General features: G+C 40.9%; 1 protein-coding gene across 3 annotated transcripts in view; it reads left to right on the top strand.

The window, feature by feature from the left end:
• The window catches only part of LOC126198965 (uncharacterized), a 219632-nt gene extending 206225 nt beyond the window's left edge, over nucleotides 1–13407 (top strand). For all 3 annotated transcript variants that reach the window (XM_049935616.1, XM_049935617.1, XM_049935618.1), the window contains 2 exons: nucleotides 12731–12908; nucleotides 12995–13407. In XM_049935616.1, coding sequence (XP_049791573.1) covers nucleotides 12731–12908; nucleotides 12995–13135 — 319 coding nt within the window. In that variant the 3' untranslated portion in view covers nucleotides 13136–13407. The remainder of the gene's footprint in view (nucleotides 1–12730; nucleotides 12909–12994) is intronic.
• The last annotated feature ends 6637 nt before the right edge of the window (nucleotides 13408–20044 follow it).

The following is a 20044-nucleotide window of genomic DNA, read 5'->3' as shown; positions in this document are numbered from 1 at the left end:
AATCTGCTACGAAAGCGAGATCACATTCAAACGTGCGCGCGCATTTCCCCTCCCTCCCTACTCCGCGACCTTGCACCTGCTCGCGAGCACGTGCCTGAGCAGACGCGAGTACTCACGCTCAAAACCGGCCAGTTGTTAAGCCCTGCACTAAACCAACTCCTGACATAGCTACAGCTCTGATATATTTGTTTATAATTCACTCTGCCGTTCTCTTGTTAACACCACTTGCTTCTGCAGTCCATTCATGTGTCTTCAGAATATCAACAATTGATTCACAATTGAAGAAGTTCTATATATATATATATATATATATATATATATATATATATATATATATATATATGAATATAACAGAGGGAAACATTCCACGTGGAAAAAATATATCTAAAAAGAAAGATGATGAGACTTACCAAACAAAAGCGCTGGCAGGTCGATAGACACACAAACAAACACAAATATACACACAAAATTCAAGCTTTCGCAACAAACTGTTGCCTCATCAGGAAAGAGGGAAGGAGAGGGAAAGACGAAAGGATGTGGGTTTTAAGGGAGAGGGTAAGGAGTCATTCCAATCCCGGGAGCGGAAAGACTTACCTTAGGGGGAAAAAAGGACAGGTATACACTCGCACACACACACATATCCATCCACACATACAGACACAAGCAGACATATTTAAAGACAAAGAGTTTGGGCAGAGATGTCAGTCGAGGTGGAAGAGTAGAGGCAAAGAAGTTGTTGAGAGACAGGTGAGGTATGAGTGGCGGCAACTTGATATTAGAAATTGAAATTAGCGGAGATTGAGGCCTGGCGGATAACGAGAAGAGAGGATATACTGAAGGGCAAGTTCCCATCTCCGGAGTTCGGATAGGTTGGTGTTGGTGGGAAGTATCCAGATAACTCGGACGGTGTAACACTGTGCCAAGATGTGCTGGCTGTGCACCAAGGCATGTTTAGCCACAGGGTGATCCTCATTACCAACAAACACTGTCTGCCTGTGTCCATTCATGCGAATGGACAGTTTGTTGCTGGTCATTCCCACATAGAATGCATCACAGTGTAGGCAGGTCAGTTGGTAAATCACGTGGGTGCTTTCACACGTGGCTCTGCCTTTGATCGTGTACACCTTCCGGGTTACAGGACTGGAGTAGGTGGTGGTGGGAGGATGCATGGGACAGGTTTTGCACCGGGGGCGGTTACAAGGATAGGAGCCAGAGGGTAGGGAAGGTGGTTTGGGGATTTCATAGGGATGAACTAACAGGTTACGAAGGTTAGGTGGACGGCGGAAAGACACTCTTGGCGGAGTGGGGAGGATTTCATGAAGGATGGATCTCATTTCAGGGCAGGATTTGAGGAAGTCGTATCCCTGCTGGAGAGCCACATTCAGAATCTGATCCAGTCCTGGAAAGTATCCTGTCACAAGTGGGGCACTTTTGTGGTTCTTCTGTGGGGGATTCTGGGTTTGAGGGGATGAGGAAGTGGCTCTGGTTATTTGCTTCTGTACCAGGCCGGGAGGGTAGTTGCGGGATGAGAAAGCTGTTGTCAGGTTGTTGGTGTAATGTTTCAGGGATTCCGGACTGGAGCAGATTCGTTTGCCACGAAGACCTAGGCTATAGGGAAGGGACCGTTTGATGTGGAATGGGTGGCAGCTGTCATAATGGAGGTACTGTTGCTTGTTGGTGGGTTTGATGTGGACGGACGTGTGAAGTTGGCCATTGGACAGGTGGAGGTCAACGTCAAGGAAAGTGGCATGGGATTTGGAGTAGGACCAGGTGAATCTGATGGAACCAAAGGAGTTGAGGTTGGAGAGGAAATTCTGGAGTTCTTCTTCACTGTGAGTCCAGATCATGAAGATGTCATCAATAAATCTGTACCAAACTTTGGGTTGGCAGACCTGGGTAACCAAGAAGGCTTCCTCTAAGCGACCCATGAATAGGTTGGCGTACGAGGGGGCCATCCTGGTACCCATGGCTGTTCCCTTTAATTGTTGGTATGTCTGGCCTTCAAAAGTGAAGAAGTTGTGGGTCAGGATGAAGCTGGTTAAGGTAATGAGGAAAGAGGTTTTAGGTAGGGTGGCAGGTGATCGGCGTGAAAGGAAATGCTCCATCGCAGCGAGGCCCTGGACGTGCGGAATATTTGTGTGTATATATATATATATATATATATATATATATATATATATATATATATATATATATATATATATATATATATATATATATATATATATATAAAAACCACATTAACTTGAGTCAGTACGAAAGTCATGCAGAATTCCTAAGCCAAAGAAGCTAAATGACTTTAGACTGATAAGCAACAAACAGTCATCTGACACTGACCTTTGTCACTGAAAGAAGCAGTGATGTCAGACAGTGTTGAAAACTGGCTGAAAGCAATACAAGAAGAGTTACAATTGCACAAAGGGAACCACATATGGGCATCAGCTGTTTCACCTTCAGATGTTGTTGTTGTTGTTGTTGTTGTTGTTGTTGTTGTTGTGGTCTTCAGTCCTGAGACTGGTTTGATGCAGCTCTCCATGCTACTCTATCCTGTGCAAGCTTCTTCATCTCCCAATACGTACTGCAGCCTACATCCTTCTTGATCTGCTTAGTGTATTCATCTCTTGGTCTCCCTCTACGGTTTTTACCCTCCACGCTGCTCTCCAATACTAAATTGGTGATCCCTTGATGCCTCATAACATGTCCTACCAACCGATCCCTTCTTCTTGTCAAGTTGTGCCACAAACTCCTCTTCTCCTCAATCCTATTCAATACTTCTTCATTAGTTACGTGATCTACCCATCTAATCTTCAGCATTCTTCTGTAGCACCACATTTCAAAGGCTTCTATTCTCTTCTTGTCCAAACTATTTATCGTCCATGTTTCACTTCCATACATGGCTACACTCCAAACAAATACTTTCAGAAATGACTTCCTGACATTTAAATCTATACTCGATGTTAACAAATTTCTCTTCTTCAGAAATGCTTTCCTTGCCATTGCCAGTCCACATTTTATATCCACTCTACTTCGACCATCATTAGTTATTGTGCTCCCCAAATAGCAAAACTCATTTAGTGCTTTAATTGTCTCATTTCCTAATCTAATTCCCTGAGCATCACCCGACTTAATTCGACTACATTCCATTATTCTCGTTTTGCATTTGTAGATGTTCCCTTCAAGACACTGTCCATTCCGTTCAACTGCTCTTCCAAGTCCTTTAATGTCTCTGACAGAATTACAATGTCATCGGCGAACCTCAAAGCTTTAATTTCTTCTCCATGGATTTTAATACGTACTTTGAATTTTTCTTTAGTTTCCTTACTGCTTGCTCAATACACAGATTGAATAACATCGGGGAGAGGCTACAACCCTGTCTCACTCCCTTCCCAACCACTGCTTCCCTTTCATGTCCCTCGACTCTTATAACTGCCATCTGGTTTCTATACAAATTGTAAATAGCCTTTCGCTCCCTGTATTTTACCCCTGCCACCTTTAGAATTTGAAAGAGATTATTCCAGTCAACATTGTCGAAAGCTTTCTCCAAGTCTACAAATGCTAGAAACATAGGTTTGCCTTTTCTTAATCTAGCTTCTAAGATAAGTCGTAGGGTCAGTATTGCCTCACATGTTCCCATATTTCTACGGAATCCAAACTGATCTTCGCCGAGGTCGGCTTCTACCAGTTTTTCCATTCGTCTGTACAGAATTCGCATTAGTATTTTGCAGCCGTGACCTATTAAACTGATAGTTCGGTAATTTTCACATCTGTCAACGCCTGCTTTCTTTGGAATTGGAATGATTATACTCTTCTTGAAGTCTGAGGGTATTTCGCCTGTCTCATATATTTTGCTCACCAGATGGTAGAGTTTTGTCAGGACTGGCTCTCCCAAGGCTATCAGTAGCTCTAATGGAATGTTGTCTACTCCCGGGGCCTTGTTTCGACTTAGGTCTTTCAGTGCTCTGTCAAATTCTTCACGCAGTATCATATCTCCCATTTAATCTTCATCTACATCCTCTTCCATTTCCATAATATTGTCCTCAAGAAAATCGCCCTTGTATAGTCCCTCTGTATACTCCTTCCACCTTTCTGCTTTCCCTTCTTTGCTTAGAACTGGGTTTCCATCTGAGCCCTTGATATTCATACAAGTGGTTCTCTTATCTCCAAAGGTCTCTTTAATTTTCCTGTAGGCAGTATCTATCTTACCCCTAGTGAGATATGCTTGTACATCCTTATATTTGTCCTCTAGCCATGCCTGCTTAGCCATTTTGCACTTCCTGTCAATCTTATTTTTTAGACGTTTGTATTCCTTTTTGCCTGCTTCACTTACTGCATTTTTATATTTTCTCCTTTCATCAATTAAATTCAATATTTCTTCTGTCACCCAAGGAATCCTAGCAGCCCTCGTCTTCTTACCTACTTCATCCTCTGCTGCCTTCACTACTTCATCCCTCAGAGCTACCCATTCTTCTTCTACTGTATTTCTTTCCCCCATTCCTGTCAATTGTTCCCTTATGCTCTCCTTGAAACTCTGTACAACCTCTGGTTCTTTCAGTTTATCCAGGTCCCATCTCCTCAAATTCCCACCTTTTTGCAGTTTCTTCAGTTTTAATCTACAGTTTATAACAAATAGATTGTGGTCAGAGTCCACATCTGCCCCTGGAAATGTCTTACAATTTGAAATCTGGTTCCTAAATCTCTGTCTTACCATTATATAATCTATCTGAAACCTGTCAGTATCTCCAGGCTTCTTCCATGTATGCAACCTCCTTTTATGATTCTTGAACCAAGTGTTAGCTATGATTAAGTTGTGCTCTGTGCAAAATTCTACCAGGCGGCTTCCTCTTTCATTTCTTACCCCCAGTCCATATTCACCTACTGTTTCCTTCTCTCCCTTTTCCTACTATTGAATTCCAGTCACCCATGACTGTTAAATTTTCGTCTCCCTTCACTATCTGAATAATTTCTTTTATCTCATCATACATTTCTTCAATTTCTTCGTCATCTGCAGAGCTAGTTGTCATATAGACTTGTACGACTGTTGTAGGCGTGGGCTTCGTATCTATCTTGGCCACAATAATGGGTTCACTATGTTGTTTGTAGTAGCTTCCCATACTCCTATTTTTATTCATTATTAAACCTACTCCTGCATTACCCCTATTTGATTTTGTGTTTATAACCCTGTAGTCACCTGACCAGAAGTCTTGTTCCTCCTGCCACCGAACTTCACTAATTCCCACTATATCTAACTTTAACCTATTCATTTCCCTTTTTAAATTTTCTAATCTACCTGCCCGATTAAGGGATCTGACATTCCACGCTCCGATCCATAGAACGCCAGTTTTCTTTCTCCTGATAACGACGTCCTCCTGAGTAGTCCCCACTCGGAGATCCAAATGGGGGACTATTTTACCTCCAGAATATTTTACCTCCGGAATATTTTACCCAAGAGGACGCCATCGTCATTTAATCATACAGTAAAGCTTCATGTCCTCGGGAAAAATTACGGCCGTAGTTTCCCCTTGCTTTCGCCCGTTCGCAGTACCAGCACAGCAAGGCCGTTTTGGTTAATGTTACAAGGCCAGATCAGTCAATCATCCAGACTGTTGCCCCTGCAACTACTGAAAAGGCTGCTGCCCCTCTTCAGGAACCATACGTTTGTCTGGCCTCTCAACAGATACCCCTCCGTTGTGGTTGCACCTACGGTATGGGGCACCTTCAGATAAGAAACCAATACATGCAAAATGGGTGTTTAAAACAAAGAAAGATCTGAAAGGACACATCGTATGCTACAAAGCACAGCTAGTAATAAGTTTGTGCTCAGAAGCAAGGGCTGGACTATGATGACACACATACAATGGTTACAAGATATAACTCATTAAGATTTTTATTTGCAATGGCTGCTAAGTATGATCTTCATGTTGATCATATTGATGTTGCCACAGTTTTCTTACAAGGTGACTTACATCGAGAGATTTATGTGACAGTTCCAGTAGTAGACCCTATTACAAAGACAATAAAAGATTCTGGTCTTAAGAGACTAATAAAGGCGGTACATGGATTAAAGAAAGGTGGTCACCACTGGAACTGACATTAGACAGTGCACTTTCGAATCTAAACTTCAAGAGATCAACAGATGACCCTTGTGTCTGTTCCAAAAGTCTCAGTCATTTTAATAGTTGCTGTTTATGTGGATCATATGTTAATTTTCAGTAACAATTCACAAGAAAAAGAAGTTTTCAAAAACTTTTAAGAAAAAAATTGAGCTGAAAAATCTTGGTGAAGCTGCGAATTGGGTAAGGTATTCAATTACTGGGAATTGCAAAGGGGGTTGACCAGACACACATGTGGAGCAGATTTTCAACAGATTTAAGATGAAAGAGTAGTGCTGTGGTGGAAGTTTCAGGCCTACTCTCAGGTTTAACCAAGTTGGACTTGTGAAAGACCTACTCTCCTCCTCACATTTCCTACAGTTGAAACACTTCTTTGCCACCAGTCCCTCCAGCCAAAACCAATCCAATTCCAATATTGAAACCCATCTGTCCGAAATCATACCACCATCCAACTGGGACACTCCCACCTAACCATGCCCTGGTGGTCATCTTCCAGGAATTCCTAATTTCCAACGAGCGAGGTGGCGCAGTGACCAACACATTGGACTCGCATTTGGGAGGACAACAGTTCAATCCCATGTACGGCCATCCTGATTTAGGTTTTCTATGATTTCCCTAAATTGCTCCAGGCAAATGCCAGGATGGTTCCTTTGAAAGGGCACAGCCGACTTCCTTCCCCTCCTTCCCCAATCCGATGAGACAGATGACCTCACTGTATGGTCTTCTCCCCCCAAACAACCCAACCCAACCCCTAATTTCCAACCAGGCCTCACCATCCTTCCCCAGTCCCCTCCCTAAGAAAAACAACTTTTCAACAGAAGGAAAGACTGCACTACACAGCCTAAAAATGGATCCTGACCGTATCATCATGCTAGCAGATGAAGGTTCTACCACTGTTGTGATGAACCGGAGTGACTACCTGGCGGAGGGCCTCTGTTAGTTGTTCTACACCTCCACCTACAAGATCTGCCCGAATGACCCCACCCCAGAAGTGCAACATAATCTCCAGTCCCTGTTGAAATCCTTAAGCCTTTCCCAGAACCTCTCCCCTGAATCCATCTTCCTACTCACTCCAACAATAGCCTGCACACCTACCTTCTACATGCTCCCCAAAATCCACAAACCTAACAATCCAGGATGCCCCATTGTGGCTGGTTACAGTGCCCCCACCGAAAAATCTTGGCCCTTGTTGATTAACATATCCAATCAGTTGGCCAAACCGTAACCTCCTACATGAAAGATACCAACCACTTCCTGCATCGGCTCTCCACCATCCCCACATGCTTACCTCCCGAATCCCTACTTGTCACTGTTAATGCACCCTCCCTATATATCAGTATCCCTCATGCCCATGGCCTTGGCGTGATTGCACACTATCTCTGCCAATGGCCTGCAGGCCCACCACTCATTCCTTGTACACCTACATCCTAACCCATAACTACTTTACCTTTGAAGGGAAAGTATACAACTAAATTCACGGTAAAACCATGGGCACCCGCATGACACCCTCCTGTGCCAACCTCTTCATGGGCCACATAGAGGAAACATTCCTAGCTTCCCTAAACCCCAAATTCTGGTCTGGTTCAGGTTTCTTGATGTCATCATTATAATCTGGACTCAAGACCATGACACCTTACCTTCATTCCTCCACAATCTCAACACCTTCTCTCCCATCCACTTCACCTGGTCCTCCTTCCCCATCTGCCAGCTTCCTAGATGTTGATCACCTCCTCTGATGGCTCCATCCACAACTCAGTCCACATCAAACCCACCAGTGACTAACAGTACCTGCACTTCGACAAGCTGCCACCCCGTTCCACACCAAAAAATCCTTCATATAGCCTGGCCACTCATGGTAGGTGCACCTGCAGTGATGAGAACTCACCTCACGGAGGTCTTTGCAGACAGGGAATAGCCTCCAGACCTAATTCACAATCAGATTTCCCATGCCATATCCTCACACACACCTGATCCTCACATCCCTCACAAGAACCAACTACAATGATGCTGTCATTATGTAATGAGTGAACCTTGTCCTTTGTCAGGGCTTTGATTATCTATCATGATGCAATGAAATGAGGGTCATCATACCCAAGATACTTCCAAAGTGATGTTCTGCTGTCCACCCAACCTTTACAACAACCTAGTCCATCCCTGTGCCACTCTGTCCCCAATCCCCTGCCACAGGGACCATACCCCTGTGGAAGACCCTGATGCAAGACTTGCCTAATCCACCCACCCACTCCAGTCCTGTCACAGGCTTATCCTACCTCATCAGAGGCTGGGCCACCTGTGAAAGCAGCCATGTTATATACCAGCTCTGCTACAACCATTGCACAGCGTTTTACATTGGTTTGACAACCAACCAGCTGTTAACTTGAATGAATGGTCACCACCAAACTGTTGCCAAAAAACAAGGAGGACCACACAGTGTCACAACATGCAGCAGAGTGCAACATGTGAGATTTCAATGACTGCTTCATAGCCCCTGCCATCTGGATCTTCTCCACCACCACCAGCTTTTCTGAGGTGAGCAGATGGGAGCTAACCTTGCAGCACATCCTTCACTCACATAATCTTCCTAGCCTACACACAAGGTAACTCTCTAACCCCCACCCCAAAAGCCCTCACCTAATAGAGTGCGTGTGTGCATGCGTGCACACACTGTCCACTGCCCAAATACCCCCACCAAATTTGTGTCCCCACATCAGCTTCTTGTGTGCTGCTATCTCATGCCCTAGTCTATGAAATCATGTGGCCAGCTGTCTTCCACCTGCCCCCTCTGCCTGCACCCCTAGCTAGCCCACATATGGCTCCCCACTCTCCCACGGGCTGTTAGACACTTCCCACCTTATCCCAGTATACTCACCTAGGCCAGTAAAGAGCTGGCAGTTGACTGAGAATGCAGGGAGGCAGGTGTGTGTTTTTCCTACAGCTAGAAAAAGAAAGTGCATTCAGAAAGTTAGCAAAGCTCCATACCTTTTATTTGTGTGCCTATCGATGACACAGCACTTCTGCCTTTTGGGTGAGGCAGCTCCTTTATTCCTAAAAACATTTTGTACAGTGAATCTTACAGTTCCAATCAGATACCGCCAGAAAATTACTCTTAACCCTTATGAACTGTGGGCTTGTACTGTGTCATGACCTGTGTTGGTCAGTTTAGTATACAGGATTCTTGCAAAGCACATATGGAACATACTTGCAACAGCTGAACAACTTAAGTTTTCAGAGCAATGTCAGTACTGGCCACTCCATAGTCTTTACTAGTAAGAAGATAAAGGACATCGTGATACACGCCATGAACTGCATTTAAAAAGTATTAGTTTTGAAATGCATCTCATGGTATACAACAAGATTTTTAGTAAGAAGATTTTGGCCTTACTTAAAATATTTGTATAAACAGTTACAAATAATCTACTGGGCAGCAGTGGATGTGTTTCTCAATTTAGAAATCAGTGTGTTTTCAAACAAAAATATTCATAGAATGATATTAATGGATAAGAATTTTTTTTTGTCCACAAATATGCAGCACCCTTACAATTGTATGCGTCAGGACAACCTCACATACTTAAATCCTTTCTTACAATGAGATTCATGAAAGCAGTTAATATTGCCTGCAGCAATGAATGGAGTTAGCATCCTAGCATAACCTCGTGCATTTTCTGGTTGATATATTTTGTTTGGTGACTCTCTGTCAGATTCACTTAAGGTATCTTCACACTGAAAACCAACTCCAACAAACAAAATCATATAACTATTGTAAAATGTTGACAACCGTTTCAAACTCTTGCAAACACATGTTCAGCGTTTTTATTTTTTGTTGCAGAGAAGCAATGGAAATGGATTCTGACTGTGAAGATTTGCCATTTGTTATGGTGGAGATGATGCTTTTGCTCTTTCAGAGTACATGATGAAACCATTCGCATGATGGCAAGAGAAAGGCAACGAGGAAAGAATGTATAATTACCGAATATTTTGTTGCTAGAAGAATTGTGGATAATTTTTTTGGAATACTGTTAGCAGTTTTTTGGTGTATTAGAAATAATATGCACTTAAGTCCTGAAAAATCAACATTAGTGACTTCTGCAACTGCATCTCTGCACAATTTTCTTAGAAGAAATAAAGAAAGTGCCACAGTTTACTCACCACATGGCAGTTTTGATGTGGAAGATCCAGAAACAGGCAGGGTTTCGGATGGCAGTTGGAGGATATATCCGCAAAATAAATGTCTTCAGAGAAAGGGAGGCAACGCAGGAAGAACCGCAAAGAATATAAAGATAAAGGATGAATTTGCAACCTAGTTTGTATCGGATGTTGGTAAAGTGAAATGGCAAGAGTAAATAAATACTGAGTGAAAAGACAAATCTAATTAAAAACTTCCGATCAAAACCCTTATACCTGTAGTTATTAACAACGTAAGTCATTAATTTACAAACTACTTTGTAGCATATTTTGACAAAATGGTATGAAAAGAGAAATAAATAAATTTCCGACAAAAATACAGCTGTAACTGCAAAATTTCCGACTAAAAGTCTTACAGCTTCAGTTACGTTAGTGAATGACATTTTACTTAAGATTGTAAATATTTTTCTCCCTGGCTTGTTCACGCCTTTCCAATACTTAATATTTTCATGAAATATCCATTTTGGAACGTAGACCTCAGTTGTCCCAGGCCCACTTTTAGTTTTGACCATTTTACAATGCTCACGGTTGTACTGGTTTTTCATATTTGTCCATTTCCTTTCACATTCCACTAACGGTACACCAATTCTATCCAAAACTTCTTTCAACAAATCTTTCCTTTTATATCTGTCTTTATATGAAGAATCAGAAGGATCCTACAGTGGTTTCCTCATTTCAATTTCTAACAAAAACTGAATTTTTGGATCTGTTGATGACTCGTGAGTTGCCATTGTCGAAAGAAACACATCAGACGATGAAAGAAACAGAGCAGGTGAAGAAAGAAACACAGCAGACACAGCAAATGTGCATTCGCAAGTCGCACAACTCTGCCGTGTTTTTGCTCACTGATCATAAACTACAAACTAGAGACAAAACTTCCCTCAACTGGTTGTTCAGACTCATGACTTCAAACAACTGTTGACAACAGTTGAAAGCTAAGTCAAACTTTGATTGAAAACAGTTGTTAACATAGTTTGTTGGAGTTGGTTTTCAGTGTGGAGGTACCTTTACATCTTCTTCACCAAAATACAATAAAATTGGTGCTTCTCCAGTCATCTGTAGGTAACCTACTGAAGTCTTCCAATTTGGATTCATCTGTAGTCTGATCCATGAACAATGGTGCTTCGCACAGGTTGAGACAAGAACAGGGAGTTCATTGTTTGCTGGCTCCAAGAAATGGTTGCAGTATGCACATACATGTGATTTGTGCTTTATGAAAGTGTGTGTCCTGCAAATTATGTCTCTCGCTTGCTTGTGTAGAATTTGTCGCCCACCACCACCATCAGCCATAACAATGCACGACAAATGGAATAAAATTTCACTAAATAACTCATTATGATCATATTTAATGCTCGCGCTACATAGAATATTCACATCAGAATGCTCAGAACATTGCTGAAAGTTCATTGGCTGTCAGAGAATGCGTGAAGTAGATACGCAGAATTAGCCTAAACTTGACTGCCATCATTTGTGCCTCCGACTATAACAACACTTGAATTTTCTCATCAATATGCACTAAAACTAAGGCATGTAACAAAAATTGTACAGTTAATAGTAATATGCCTTATCCATTCCATAATCTGCTCCAAATCCTAACCTCAGACATTACCTAAAACGAGCATACTCCAGTGACATAGTCCCAACATGCACAACTGTGCATATTAAAGTTACAGTCATCATAACTATGAAACTATTTAAGATTGTTTGGTGGACTAATCTGTAATTGTTTCTGTAGACTTTTCTGATTTTTAAATTTTTTTATTCAGACATCAAGTGCAACAAATAATGCACAGTATATCGCATCTGTAACAAGATATTGATGTGCTCAGAGCTGCATGCAAAGCAGTGATTCATGCACAATTGTTTCATTAGAACTCAATGACATAGTACCATAATATAATGCTACAATGCAAATAAACTGCACCAACACAATTGTGCACAATTGTTCTGAAAGGGTTATAATTTCTTTTTAATCAGTAGAATGGCAGTTACAATACAAAACATTTCAGGGGAGTCCGACAGTGGGATCGGAGCCCACATCATCTTTTGGTATTAAAACATGAGTCACATGAATATTAGTGTATTCTATAAGAAAATATTACTCCTAATTATAACAGAATACTTCTGGCTTCATTTATTATTTTTACAGACATAACTGAACAATATTTAGATAGTACAAACCCTGATAATCCGGAGCTTGCTGTATTTGCTTTCTGTTCCGGAGTAAATATAGTAAAATTCAACTAAAAAAACATCAATTATTGATCTGTAATTGAAAGTCTGCTTTGAGAAGAAACTCATATCCCATCCATTAATAGGAGTAAAATCATCTACATTGTACACAGTGGAAGTGAGACACTTAACTGAAGTAGAAATACAGTTAAGAATTTTTTGGGTTACGTTGTATGTTTTCAGTGTGTGGTGATAATTTTTTGCAGGTACCACTTGAAGACATTCCATCAAGCCGCTACTATTCATTACATTCGATCAAGTCAGATGTTCCATACCAGCATTGTTCGTGCTCCAGCTCTCTTGCTATTTTCTAAGACAGATCCAATTGGGTGTGCTGAGTCAAATCTCAGAGTACGTGATACATGGGAATCTGTTGGCATGAGGGTAAGTTGATGAGCAGTCTGTACTAATGGTTTTAGTGTGATTGTTAATGTGTTGAACAGTATTTACTTTATTGATTCTTTTTGTAGGTTTATACAAAATGCTGGGATGAATCACCTCATGTTGGACACTTCAGAGCACATCCACAAGAATACATGGCTGAAATATATGCATTTCTCGATAAACTAAATCTTGTGCAGAACCCAGAGAGACAAAAGGTTCAAATATAAAAGACATGGAAACACTGTAAATCAACAAAGTGCACAGTATTACAAGAACACTGAATGATGTGACTATTTGAGTGAAAAAAAAAGAAAAGACTACAGTTTAGCTTTTATCATCACTTGATGTGAGGCTAATACTTACTGACAAAGTTTGAAAAACTTTCATTTTTAATAATTTTGTGATATGATAAACGTTTTTCAATAATAGTTTAAATGTTTCTTTAATTTATATCACTTATTCATATTTGTAATGTGAATAAATGTCAACTGTTTTGTTACCTTTATTTTGTTTAAAAAGAGTAAGTGTCATTCTGACTGTGTGTTATCAACCTGCGTTCACATACTAAATGCCATGATTTCCCAGTTGTGAACACACTGTGTATCTGCAGAAGGCAATGTTTTGTTGTGATTGGATTTCCTCACAAATAGAAATGAACCTAGTCTTTAAACATTGTAAATCAAATGTTTTATTTATTAAATATGGTTAGATATGAATTCATCAAATCAGTTAATATAGAGGTAGTTATCAGTGATCGCAAGGCAGTGATAGCAACTATGATTACAGGTATTAGGAAGGAATGTTAAGACAGGCAGGAAGATATTTTTGCTTAGCAGGTGTGACAGGATTCAAACTGCAGAGTATCTAAGTAGTCAATATTCAGTGCTGATGATGAAGATATGGAAAAAATTGAAAAGCATCATTTAGTATGCCATAGACAAATATGTTCTAAGCAAGGTTTTAAGGGCTGGGAAAGACCCACCATGGTTTAATATCCATGTCAAAAAACTGCCCTGTAAACGAAGAGAGCATCACAAATTCAGGAGAAGTCAAAACCCAGCTGACAAACAAAAGCTGAACAAAGCAAAGCTGAGTATAAAGAGAGTAAGAAGACAAGTGTTCAATGACCTACAAAGTAAAATTTGTCAACTAGTCTGACTAAAAACCTATGAGGTTTTCGTCTGAGGTACAACCAATAAGCAGTTCAAAATCCCCTATTCATTCACTCGGTGACCATACAGACATCGAAATGGAAGGTAATAGAGAAAGGTGGAAATCCTGAATTTGTTCTTCCAAAACTGATTCACCATGGAATGTCGTAATACAGGCCCTCTTTTCAGTCATCATATGACTGTCAAAATGGCAGATATTGAGACATCTGATCATGGAATAAAAAAGCAACTACAATCACTTAGTCGAAAGGCATCAGGAGCAGATGAGATAACTGTAAGATTCTAGAGACATTATGTAAAAGAACTTGCTCCCCATCTAGTTCACTGGAGAAAGGAAGGGTATGTAATAACTGAAAAAAAGCATAGGTCATTCCAATTTTGAAGAAGGGTCATAGGACAGATGCACATAATTATAGGCCTAAATCATTGATGTTAATCTGGTGTAGAATTATGGAAAATGTTTTATGATCAAGGATTATGTTTTTGGAGAACAAAAATCTCATCTATAAAAAGGAACATGGATTCTACAAACAGAGATCTTGCGAAACTCGGCTCATTCTGTTCCTTCACGAGATCCACACCAATGAAGATAAAGATGCTTAGGTTGATTCTGTGTTTCTTGACCTCAGGAAGGCATTTGACACAATCAAGCACTTCCAGTTAGTGAAAAAAAAATGAGCTTACCGAGCATCAGTCCAGATTTGTGACTGGATTCAAGACTTTCTTGCAGGTAGAACTGAACATGTCATTCTTAAAGGAACAAAATTGACAGATGTAAAGGTAATTTCCAGATGACTGCAAGGAAGTTTGATAGAACAGTTACTGTTAACATTGTATGTAAATGATGTGGAAGGAAGTGTCAGAAGCTCTTTAAGACTGTTTGCAGGTGATGGTGGTGTGAATACAACAGTACCTGCTCATCCTTGAAAGAAGTGACTTACAATGTACCTGTTCAACTGAGCTTTGAGTGGTGTTGATCAATCTGGGATCCTTACTGGGTAGGACACATGGAAGGGAGGGCAGGGAGAGGGAGGGGGGAGGGAGGGGGGGGGGGAGAGAGAGAGGCAGAGAGAGAGAGAGAGAGAGAGAGAGAGAGAAAGTATCCAATGAAGAGCAGCGCATTTTATCATGAGATCGTGTAGTTGGCATGAGAGCATTACACAGGTTCTCAACAAATAGTTCCAAGGCAGACATTACAAGAGGTGTTGTACATCATGGAGAGGTTTACTATTGAAATTTCGAGAAAGTTTGGGGCATCTCAAAAGGTACATTACAACTTCAGTATGTTACAGCGTTCAAGCTAATTAAAATATTCAGCCATGTCTGTCTCACTTATGTGACAGACAAACAAAGTTTTGTTGGTGTGTGTTCCAGGTTCTCATGAGTGAAGCACAACAACGGTTCAAGAAGAGGCTCAATGTGCGGAGTGGTTTACTCAGACCAAATTGGCACCTACTATCGTGGGTGTCGATATGCGGGTGGTACAGGAATTTTGTGCAGACAGGAAGCATTGATGAGAAGGATCATACAGGATGACCTGGAACAAGTGAAGTTGACACAGAATTGATATAGGTGGCTTTGAATGTTCACTGCAGAGGTCTGTTCAGAGGGTGTTGCAGGAGCTGCGAACCCCAAGGGCGACCACGCAACAGGTCTTTGAGAAATGTTTGAAGGTGTATCAATACAGATTGCAACTGTGCACCAAACAAGCCACAACATATGCAATTCGTTGTGGATATTCTCCACTGTTTAGAGGAGGAGGATGGCAATTTTCTAAACAACCTAGCATTTTCTGACAAAGCAACATTCCAAGTGTGGGGTAAGGTAAACCAATGGAATGTTCGCATTTGGGCACAACCTATCTGTATACTGTGATGTAACTGGTATGTAGCAGCCTGAAAGTGAACATGAGGTGTTGTTTGATGGTTGATCACATTCTAGGGCCATTTTATTCTAAAAAAAAAAAAAAAAAGAAGAAGTTAATTCTACTTTGATACACTGGAGCTGTTTGCATTACCACAGATATGACAAGACAGCCTAACACTCACCTGTGAACCACATCAAATGATTTAAAAAATCATTGCCACAGTTGAATACAGACTAGATGTTGTGTGTGCCACTGAAGGCACACACATTGAAGTTCATTGAATGGCATAAAAATTTTGTGAAATAGTGTGTCACATATGTCATGCATGGTGTGAATATTTTAATTAGTTTGGATGTTATAAAACTTTAAAGTTGTACCATACCTTTTGAGACTCCCTGAACTTTCCGGGAAGAGTCAAACAATATTACTACTTCCATCTACATACATTTCACAAGATGACCACAACTAGAAAACACAAGAAATCAGAGGCAATACCTAGGCTTACTGACAATCATTCTTCCCTTGTGCTTTTCGTTTGTGGAACATAAAAAGAAGGCCGGGGGGGGGGGGGGGGGGAGGGAGGGAGGGAGGAAGGAAGGAAGGAATCAGTTAGTGGTACCAGAAGTACCCTCTTCCATATACCATCAGGTGGCTTGTGGAGTATTGCTATAGTGGTACAGGTGGATGATGGGAGGACAGAGTTGAAATTCATTCTTTTGGCATACATTTTAACAGGGACTGTTGATTATAATTAATGTAATTGCTGCAAGAGGAAATCATAATCATTCAATAGTAACATGATGTTGGCACATTAAAATTGTGTAGTTCACTCCCTTCCATATTGGCTAACGGAATACTTCCCACACAGCCAACACCAACCATTAATAATAAAGATAGGAACACAGATCCCTCGTAATCACATCTATTCCTTGCCCAAGGTGGAATCCAGAAAAGGCCAAATAGGCCATGCTCCCTACAGAACTAGGCAAATGCTTAGGTTGGATACTCTTACTAGCAGAAACTACAAAATATTTGCAGGCACCATAATTATGACTGTGAAAAAGTGTAAACCATAGGCTACAGATAGTAATACTTTCCTGGTTGGTCGCAAAACGGTTGAGGAGTCATATCAATTCAAAAATGGCAAAAAAAAGCAATAGCAGATGAACTATTACAGTCTAGTTGGAGCAAGATGGCAAAAGTGGATGAAAACAATGGAAAGCTTGAATTTCTACGCATTGAACAGGCAAGCATGGAAATTCTTAGGGAAACTAGGAAGCAGAATACCCTCACAAAGGAATAAGGCAGTCAATCCAAATAACACTGCTTCACATCTAGTAACGACATCAAGGGCGAAAGACGAAGTGAATACAATCAAGGTAAAACTAGAGCTCAAAATCCTAAAAGTCAGAGCTGCTGCTGCTGCTGCTGCTGCATCTTCAGTCCAAGGACAGGTTTGATGCAACTGTCAATAGATTAATACTGATATTGTTACGTTGTTGTTGTTGTGGTCTTCAGTCCTGAGACTGGTTTGATGCAGCTCTCCATGCTACTCTATCCTGTGCAAGCTGCTTCATCTCCCAGTACCTACTGCAACCTACATCCTTCTGAATCTGCTTAGTGTATTGATCTCTTGGTCTCCCTCTACGATTTTTACCCTCCACGCTGCCCTCCAATGCTAAATTTGTGATCCCTTGATGCCTCAAAACATGTCCTACCAACCGATCCCTTCTTCTAGTCAAGTTGTGCCACAAACTTCTCTTCTCCCCAATCCTATTCAATACCTCCTCATTAGTTACGTGATCTACCCACCTTATCTTCAGCATTCTTCTGTAGCACCACATTTCGAAAGCTTCTATTCGATTCTTGTCCAAACTGGTTATCGTCCATGTTTCACTTCCATACATGGCTACACTCCATACAAATACTTTCAGAAACGACTTCCTGACACCTAAATCTATACTCGATGTTAACAAATTTCTCTTCTTCAGAAACGCTTTCCTTGCCATTGCGAGTCTACATTTTATATCCTCTCTACTTCGACCATCATCAGTTATTTTACTCCCTAAATAGCAAAACTCCTTTACTACTTTAAGTGTCTCATTTCCTAATCTAATTCCCTCAGCATCACCCGACTTAATTTGACTACATTCCATTATCCTCGTTTTGCTTTTGTTGATGTTCATCTTATATCCTCCTTTCAAGACACTGTCCATTCCGTTCAACTGCTCTTCCAAGTCCTTTGCTGTCTCTGACAGAATTACAATGTCATCGGCGAACCTCAAAGTTTTTACTTCTTCTCCATGAATTTTAATACCTACTCCGAATTTTTCTTTTGTTTCCTTTACTGCTTGCTCAATATACAGATTGAATAACATCGGGGAGAGGCTACAACCCTGTCTCACTCCCTTCCCAACCACTGCTTCCCTTTCATGCCCCTCGACTCTAATAACTGCCATCTGGTTTCTGTACAAATTGTAAATAGCCTTTCGTTCCCTGTATTTTACCCCTGCCACCTTCAGAATTTGAAAGAGAGTATTCCAGTCAACATTGTCGAAAGCTTTCTCTAAGTCTACAAATGCCAGAAACGTAGGTTTGCCTTTTCTTAATCTTTCTTCCAAGATAAGTCGTAAGGTCAGTATTGCCTCGCGTGTTCCAACATTTCTACGGAATCCAAACTGATCATCCCCGAGGTCGGCTTCTACCAGTTTTTCCATTCGTCTGTAAAGAATTCGCGTTAGTATTTTGCAGCTGTGACTTATTAAACTGATAGTTCGGTAATTTTCACATCTGTCAACACCTGCTTTCTTTGGGATTGGAATTATTATATTCTTCTTGAAGTCTGAGGGTATTTCGCCTGTCTCATACATCTTGCTCACCAGATGGTAGAGTTTTGTCATGACTGGCTCTCCCAAGGCCATCAGTAGTTCTAATGGAATGTTGTCTACTCCCGGGGCCTTGTTTCGACTCAGGTCTTTCAGTGCTCTGTCAAACTCTTCACGCAGTATCTTATCTCCCATTTCATCTTCATTTACATCCTCTTCCATTTCCATAATATTTTCCTCAAGTACATCTCCCTTGTATAGACCCTCTATATACTCCTTCCACCTTTCTGCCTTCCCTTCTTTGCTTAGAACTGGGTTGCCATCTGAGCTCTTGATATTCATACAAGTGGTTCTCTTCTCTCCAAAGGTCTCTTTAATTTTCCTGTAGGCAGTATCTATCTTACCCCTAGTGAGACAAGCCTCTACATCCTTACATTTGTCCTCTAGCCATCCCTGCTTAGCCATTTTGCACTTCCTGTCGATTTCATTTTTGAGACGTTTGTATTCCTTTTTGCCTGCTTCATTTACTGCATTTTTATATTTTCTCCTTTCATCAATTAAATTCAATATTTCTTCTGTTACCCAAGGATTTCTATTAGCCCTCGTCTTTTTACCTACTTGATCGTCTGCTGCCTTCACCACTTCATCCCTCAGAGCTACCCATTCTTCTTCTACTGTATTTCTTTCCCCCATTCCTGTCAATTGTTCCCTTATGCTCTCCTTGAAACTCTGTACAACCTCTGGTTCTTTCAGTTTATCCAGGTCCCATCTCCTCAAATTCCCACCTTTTTGCAGTTTCTTCAGTTTCAATCTGCAGTTCATAACCAATAGATTGTGGTCAGAATCCACATCTGCCCCTGGAAATGTCTTACAATTTAAAACCTGGTTCCTAAATCTCTGTCTTACCATTATATAATCTATCTGAAACCTGTCAGTATCTCCAGGCTTCTTCCATGTATACAGCCTCCTTTCATGATTCTTGAACCAAGTGTTAGCTATGATTAAGTTATGCTCTGTGCAAAATTCTACAAGGCGGCTTCCTCTTTCATTCCTTCCCCCCAATCCATATTCACCTACTATGTTTCCTTCTCTCCCTTTTCCTACTGACGAATTCCAGTCGCCCATGACTATTAAATTTTCGTCTCCCTTCACTACCTGAATAATTTCTTTTATCTCGTCATACATTTCATCTATTTCTTCATCATCTGCAGAGCTAGTTGGCATATAAACTTGTACTACTGTAGTAGGCATGGGCTCCGTGTCTATCTTGGC

The sequence above is a fragment of the Schistocerca nitens genome, chromosome 8, assembly GCF_023898315.1.
Source record: "Schistocerca nitens isolate TAMUIC-IGC-003100 chromosome 8, iqSchNite1.1, whole genome shotgun sequence".
Classification (NCBI taxonomy): domain Eukaryota; kingdom Metazoa; phylum Arthropoda; class Insecta; order Orthoptera; family Acrididae; genus Schistocerca; species Schistocerca nitens.
This window is presented reverse-complemented; position numbering and strand designations above follow the sequence as displayed.